This window comes from Diceros bicornis, chromosome 34, assembly GCF_020826845.1.
Source record: "Diceros bicornis minor isolate mBicDic1 chromosome 34, mDicBic1.mat.cur, whole genome shotgun sequence".
NCBI lineage: Eukaryota > Metazoa > Chordata > Mammalia > Perissodactyla > Rhinocerotidae > Diceros > Diceros bicornis.
This window is the reverse complement of record NC_080773.1, coordinates 19,342,898-19,349,899: the sequence shown is the minus strand read 5'-3', so window position 1 is coordinate 19,349,899 and position 7,002 is coordinate 19,342,898. Positions and strand designations below refer to the sequence as shown.

General features: G+C 65.1%; 1 protein-coding gene across 1 annotated transcript in view; it reads right to left on the bottom strand.

Annotated features, from left to right (window-relative positions):
• Positions 1-365: 365 nt before the first annotated feature.
• CLPTM1 (CLPTM1 regulator of GABA type A receptor forward trafficking) overlaps positions 366-7,002 on the bottom strand; it is a 28,510-nt gene continuing 21,873 nt past the window's right edge. The window contains exons 7-14 of the mRNA XM_058529545.1: positions 6,796-6,916; positions 5,932-6,176; positions 5,109-5,202; positions 2,899-3,089; positions 2,543-2,638; positions 2,101-2,236; positions 1,327-1,494; positions 366-1,104 (exon numbers count right to left, since the gene is read on the bottom strand). Of these exons, the coding sequence (XP_058385528.1) occupies positions 806-1,104; positions 1,327-1,494; positions 2,101-2,236; positions 2,543-2,638; positions 2,899-3,089; positions 5,109-5,202; positions 5,932-6,176; positions 6,796-6,916 (1,350 nt within the window). The 3' untranslated portion in view covers positions 366-805. The remainder of the gene's footprint in view (positions 1,105-1,326; positions 1,495-2,100; positions 2,237-2,542; positions 2,639-2,898; positions 3,090-5,108; positions 5,203-5,931; positions 6,177-6,795; positions 6,917-7,002) is intronic.

The window sequence follows — 7,002 nt, the reverse complement described above, 5'->3', positions numbered from 1 at the left end:
TACAGCTGGGCACCACTCGAGCGCGGATTCACCCCCGAGCCCCCGCCGCAACCCTGCGAGGAGGCAGGCCCATGCTCCTGCCCTGCCCGGCGGCGATGGCCGGGAGACAGTCAGTGGGCACAGGTGGGTGTGGCCTTGGGGCAAGAGCATGGGCGCGGCAAGGTCCCGGCAAGCAGGCTCCCCGTCTGTCAAGTGGGGTACAGTCATGGAGGCCCCTCAGAGGGCTGCTGGGAGGGGAGAGGGTAAGAAAGGGGCCTGGCCCCGAGGGTCGTGTCCTGCACCTGTGGGTCTCCCTCCAGACCTGGACAGGCATCACACCTGCTCTCCCATGTGACAGAGGAAGGAAGGCGTGAGGGGTTGTTGAGTTTAAGTTAAACACCCATATGAATTTATTAAATCCAGACTGTGTTAAAGGGCGGCGATCTGGGAGGATGGGGTGCGCGGGGACGAGGGACAAGATGATGGATGCCGTGGGCGCCCCGCAGAGGGGCCCCGGCCCCTCCCCCGCCTGGCCCTCCCCCTCGGCAGCGCCACGTCGGCTTCGCCATGATTCCCGATGGTGCTGGGCTGGCGGGGCGAGATGGCTAGAAACACAGAGGAACAGACGGACGGACGGCGCCTCCACAAACAACGTGCCCTGGCCTGCCCGGCCCCCACACCAAGCTGGGCCCTGGCCCAAGGGGGCCTCCTACCGTCCCAGCCCCATCTGTCCAGGGAAAGGGCGACAGGAGGGGAGGCGGGGGGGCCAAGGCGGCGGGGGCGGTGGTCACTGGGAGCCGGAGCGGACGAGGAGGACCAGGAGCGGTTAATCCCTTTTCTTGTCCTCTGCTGGCTTTGGAGGAGCCTCCTGGGGCTCGCTGGCAGAGCTGGGCCCCTGGGTGGGCTGGGTGGGCTTGGCGGGCCGGGGCGTGGAGGCCTCCTCCCTGGCGGCGGCAGTGGTTGTGGCGGGGGCAGGGGAGGCTGGGAGGGCCCCTGCTGCTGGCGGGGCCTCCGCCACGGGGGCAGCTGCTGGCGGGGCCTCACCGCTCATGCCAAACTCGTTCACCCGCGTGGGGTCGACGCGGTAGATCCACCGTTGGTAGAGGTAGATGAAGAAGACCACATCTGGGGGTGGGGTGAGGGGGGCAGTGTAAGTGGAGGGGGCCTGCTTGGCCCACCGCTGTGGGGAGGAGTGGTCCTGCAAAGCCGGGGCCGAGCCCCCTCAGCCTCAGCCCTAAGGTGGGGCCGGGGCAGCTCCCGCAGACCAGGGCCCTGAATCCTGCCTGTGCCCAGCTCTGGGTGGGGGGGGGGGCTCCGCTGACCCACCCGCCTGCCTCCGGGCCTCACCGTCCCGCAGGCAGCCGATCCGGTACATAACGGGCATCTTGATGACAAAGGCGAACAGGTCGTCGATGAAGGTGTTGAGGGCCTTGTAGGTGAGCATGCGCCAGGGCAGGTGGGCCACAGACTTGAGCTTGTAGTTGATGAAGAGCTGAGGTGTCATGGTGATGAAGCCTGCGGTGGTGGTGAAGGAAGACCCTGACCCCCGCCTCTCTGACCGCACTTCCACCCTCCCTCCCCTCACCACTCTGTTCTAGCCACAGTGGCCTCCCTGCTACTTCCAATACCCCAGCCCATCCGACCTCAGGGCCTTTGCACTTGCTCTGCCGTCCGTCCGTCACCAGATTTTTCCACGGCTCCCTCCTTGGCATCTTTCAGGCCTCAGTTTACATATCATCCCCTCAGAGAGGTCTCCCTGACCACTTGCTAATGTGTACCCCCTCATCACAGGGTGTAACTCGCCTGTCCACTTGTTGCTCTGTGGGACCCTCTGAGAACGAGGACTAGAATGCACTGTTCATGGCCTCCCGGAAGCCCTCTCAGAACCCCAGACTGGGCCAGGCACCCCTTCGAGGCTCCTCATGGGCCACCCCTGCCCACCTCAGGCTGTCCCTGTCTGAGGGCAAGTCTGTCTCCCACACTGGGGGCCGTGAGCGCCAGGAGGGCAGGCCAGGCTGACTTGATGATTGCTGAGTTCCCAGCACGGTCCGGCGTGGGGCCAGGGGACATCTGCTGGACGCCTGCTCCCACGGGGGCGGGGGCCGGCAAGGGCCTGCTCACCAAAGGTCAGCAGGAAGCCGTAGAGCATGCTGAGCACCCAGGAGTACCAGCCCTTGTGCTCCAGGTACAGGAGGCTGTAGACAGCGTAGCAGCCCAGGAGCGGGAAGAGGATCCACGACAGGTACCGGAACGCCATCTGCGGGGCACGGGCGGGGCTGGCACCTGGCTCCTCTGCCCCACCTGGCACCCTGCTCCCTGCCCGCACCCACCCACACCTGGTTTGGCAGGCCAGGCCGGGGGAATTTCCAGGTGCCCTGGGAACTGTGGCCACAGCCAGGAAGTATCTATGGCAGGGGGACACTAGAGGGTGTGACAGAGACCATAAAGCATGGGCCTGTCAGTCAGCAGGCAGATGCCCCGGCCCCCTCGCCCATCCCCTGGTCCCCCAAGAGTGTGTGGTGCCTGGAGCCCCTCCCCAGGGCCCTGTGTGGGGGACACTCACATCGTCATACACTTTGGTCGAGGACTCGACGTACGTGGACTTGTCTTTGAAGGTTGGGCGGGGGAACAGTCCTGCCACCTTGTGCTCCCGGTCCAGCTGCGGCCGGGGAGGCAGGCCGTGGTCAGCTGCCGCGCTGGCTCCCGCCCCCACGCCAATTCCAGCCCTGGCCCTTCCCCACTGTTCCCAGTTCCCCTGCCCTCGTGTGACCTGAAAAATCCCCTGGTGTGAAAATCCCCTTGGTCCTGGGAGTGCGGCAGGCACTGGGAAACCCCCAGGGCCGGCTCCAGGGTCTGGCTGGGCCACACGACCCCCTCCCAAACCCCGTGGCCCCCGAAACAGCATGGTGGCCGCCTTACCCGGACGTCCATGACCTTAGTGATCTTCCAGAGGTCGATGAGGACCCCGATGAAGACGCTGACCTGGACCACAAAGTTGGTCTCGTTGTCCAGAATGTAGAGAAGGACCACGAACGACTGGAACACGCCGAAGAAGACGGAGCGCACGGACAGGCCCTCCAGGGACTGCCGGCTGTTCCAGAACTGGATGTCTGTGCGTGGGAGTTGGGGGGAAGCGGGAGGTTGTGGAGCCTCCGGACCGTCCTACAGCCCCCTCGGGCCCCATCCTCCCAGACCCCGGGGCGGTGCTGGGTCTGCCGAGGGGGAGGGTGCACGCTACCCCCTCCCATGAACAGTCTGCTTCACTGGACAGGCAGGACCTCTGCAGTCCGAGGACATGTCAGACCCCCCAGGGCACAGTCCCTACTGGCAGTGATGGTGACGGTGACCACTGCCATGTCCCGGGGGCTCACCACGTGCCAGGTGCTAAGGGCTGGTCGGGGAAGCCACTTCCCTGAGACTGCACAGCCCAGCCTGGCAGAACCTGGACAGACGCTGGGTCTGTGTGACACCAGACCTGGACTGTCCACCCCAGTGTCACGCCACCTCCCCTGGCAGGGAAGACCTGGGACCTGTGCTTCAAGACTACCTCGTCCAGCCCGCCACCCTGAACCATGAAGGACAGGCCCGCAGATGCGCTCGGGGCACGAGCAAGGGCCCTGGATGCTGGTCTCCAACCGGAGCCCCTTCCAGTGCCGCCCCAGGACCCGCCGCAGGGCCAGGGCAGCCCCTCTCTGAGCCCTGGAACCCCCAGCGGCCAGATGCGGACACAGCACCGTTTCAGCCTGGCTGGGCTGAGCGCCTCGCGCCTGCAGCCACAGGAGGCCGACCCACCGCAATGGCCGATTGCAGAGGCGAAGCCAGGCCCCGTCACACAGGCCCGCCCTGCACTCAGTGAGCGAGGGCTGTGAACCCGGCCGTGCACGGGCCTGGGTCTGATTCCCGAGCTCGGCACACTCGGCAGGCTCCCTCCGCCCCGCCAGGCCCCAGACCCCGAGGGCATCTGAAGGGGACACTCACAGAAGCCCCCAGTCCTGACCAGGAAGAAGGGGTGTGGGGACGGGGTTCTGGTGGGGGCGGGTGGACCCGAGGCCCGCCTCAGACCAGGGAGCAAACACGGAGAGCGAAGCTGGGCTCACCCAGGCCCAGGCCCCTGCTGTGTGCCCTTGGGTGAGTGACCACCCGCTCTGTGCCTGCATTTCTCCTCAGGAAAAGGGACCTGAGGCAACCGGCTCACGGTCAGCAGGAGCAGCTGTGAGTGGCGCAGCCCAGGCACAGCGGGGGGTCCGCACAGCATGGCTAACAGACTCCCTCCCTACCGGTGGCGGGCACCACTTACTGTTCCGTTTTGACACTAACTCTCAATCATAGCAATACCATCTTAACAATAATAATAACAACACTCATCACTACGGCCACTTCCAGGAGCTGCAGAGCAGCCAGCCCCCCTTGACTGGGTTCCCTGGGGAAGGGAGGAGTCGTCTGAAAGTGGGTGCCGCAGCCAGCTGCCCGGGCCCAGACCCAGCTGTGCCACCTGGGAGCTGTGTGACTGCGGGCCAGTTACTGACCTCCCTGAGCCTCCACGTCCTCACCTGGAAGTGGGGAGGTAACAACAGGCTTCCTCAAGGGGCTGGGGCTGTGGGGACTCAACGAGCTAACAGGTGAGGGTGCTCAGAACAGTGCCCAGCGCATGGCCAGTCCCCGTCCAATGCTGGCCATCACCACTGTTGGCCTTTGGAACCTAGGGGCCTTCTGGGGACAGGGCTGTCACCTTCCCACTCAGGTGGGCCCCATCCACTCAACCCTGAGGTGCGTCCCCACCAGGCAGTCTGCTGGGCAGGGTGGTGGGAGCAGCTCTGGGGCTTCCCTGCTCCTGGCTGCGGAGTTCCCCGGCCCTGCTTCCTGGCTGTGCTGTTCTGGCTTCCGACCGAGCAGCAGGCCCGGCCCCTCCCCCAGCGCCACACTCGTGGATGGGAGTTTCTGGGCTGGGAGTTTTGGGGCCATTGCCCTCCCCAGCTCACCACTCCTCTGGGGAGTGGGGCTGAGAGCCCAGGAGCGGGAGGACCTATGGGGAAGGAGGGGAAGTGGGGGGCAGGCCCTATCCCCCCGCCATGCACCCTCCTGTCCCCAGCCCCTGTGGCCTCTCATAGGCCCGAGGGACCCACCCCTACCATTCTTGAAGGCCAGGAACTCGAAGACGCTGTGGACGATGGACACGATGATGGTGAGCGCCAGTAGGTAAGGGTTGGTCTCTAGGAGGGCAACCTGGGCGGGGCAGTGCGGGGAGATTGCTGTGAGCACCGCGGTGCCCTCACCCGTGGCTGACCAACGCAGCACCTTCATCAGCCCACCCCTCTCCTCTTCCCTTGGACCCCTGGAGAACCTGCAGATACTCCCCACGACCTGACCCCTGGGGCTGCTCAGGTGAGGAGACAGGGAGAGAGCTGGCCAGGAGGAGAGCGGGTCGGAGATGGGCAGATGGGCACAGAGAGGCGGATGAGTGACGCACAGAGAGGGAAGGAGAGAGAAGAGGGCAGATGGGCGACAGCAAGGGGGGGACAGAGAGATGAAGGGACAGTCAGAGTGATGAAGAGAAACACCACCAAAGACGACCCCAGGCAAGCAGGCCGAGTCTAAACATCACGGTTGTGGGCAGAGGGAGATGGCGACACGGGAAGATACTCAAGGACACAGGGAGAGGGCGCAGACACGTCAAGTCGGAGCCCAGAGTCGGGGAGGCAGGCTGTGGGACAGCAGGTCCAGACCCAGAGGGCCTGGCCGAGCAAACAGAAAAGCTGTGACAGGGAGGACCACAGACGCCTCGGAGCAGGACCCCCAGAGTGAGCCAGGGCCGGAGGCGGGGGGACCTGGGAGGCTGTGAAGCTGTGGGCAGGGGCGCATCGGCTGAAGGTCCCCAGGCCGCCAGCCTGGCCCTCTCCCCCTTCCGTCCTGCAGCCCAGGAAGCTGCCAGGAAGCGCCCGCCCCCCGCCTCACCTTCACCGAGTCCTGCTCCTCATCTGACTGCTCGTACAGCTCGTCCCCCAGGAAGTTCCAGGGCGACCTGGTGCTCTGGGCGGCGTAGAGCTGCCAGCGCCAGAGCGAGAGCGGGCAGAAGGAGACGCGCAGCGGCAGGCTGGCCAGGCTCTCGTTGATGGGGTAGTAGTCCTTCTGCAGGTTCCAGTAGTCGTTGAAATAGATGATGGGGTAGTAGTCTCCGCTCACTGCATCGAACTTCACGTCTGCGGGCATGTGGGACGGGCACCGCTTAGCCCGGGCAGGAGGCCACGGGGACCCAAGAGAGTGGGAGACCCCTCAGGCCTCGAGGACAAAGGCGGCAAATTCAGAGGTCTGCGGGGAGCTGACGGGGCCCCTCTGACAGAGTGGAGGACAGGGGACATTTCTCAGCGGCACCAGGAAGAGGTGAAGGGCCTCCTGGCCTCAGCGGAGGGGACAGGGTAGAAAGGGCCAGGCAGGGCCCAACTGAAGGCGACAGCTGCGGCTCAGCTCCAGCCCACGGCTGCCCCGTCGGTCACCACATAGCAGGGTGTGGTAAAAGAAGTCAGAAATCTGGGTTTTTAAGTGAGGCTGCCCCAATTTCAGAGTTGGCAACTGATGAATGTTTTTTGAAAACAGCTTGTGGGCTGGACGAGACTTGTCTGCAGACCAGTTCTGGCACCCGGGTGGTCAGTGCTGGGGTCACCAGGGGGTGTGGTCGGGAGAGGGGGAGAGAAAGGGGCGTGTGTGCGCAGGGGCAGGGCAGGGAGCTCGGGAGGAGTGGAGACTTAGTCAGATCTGGGGGCTGGGGGCAGGAGACGAGGAAATGGCCCGGTTGGGAGCCTGAGGGGCTGGGGGGCTCACACTGGTCCAGGGGAGGAGGCACACTGCCCTTCACCCACGGCGTGTGGTCATCCACGATGTTGATGGTGATGTTGGGGTGCCAGTGGGAGATCACCTCCACGGGCCCAAAGTCCTCGGCCCTCTGGGGGAAGACGGGGTTTAGTGGGCCTCAGAGGCACTGCTGGCTTCCTCCTGAGGGCTCTGTGACAGTCGTGACAGCGGAAAAGC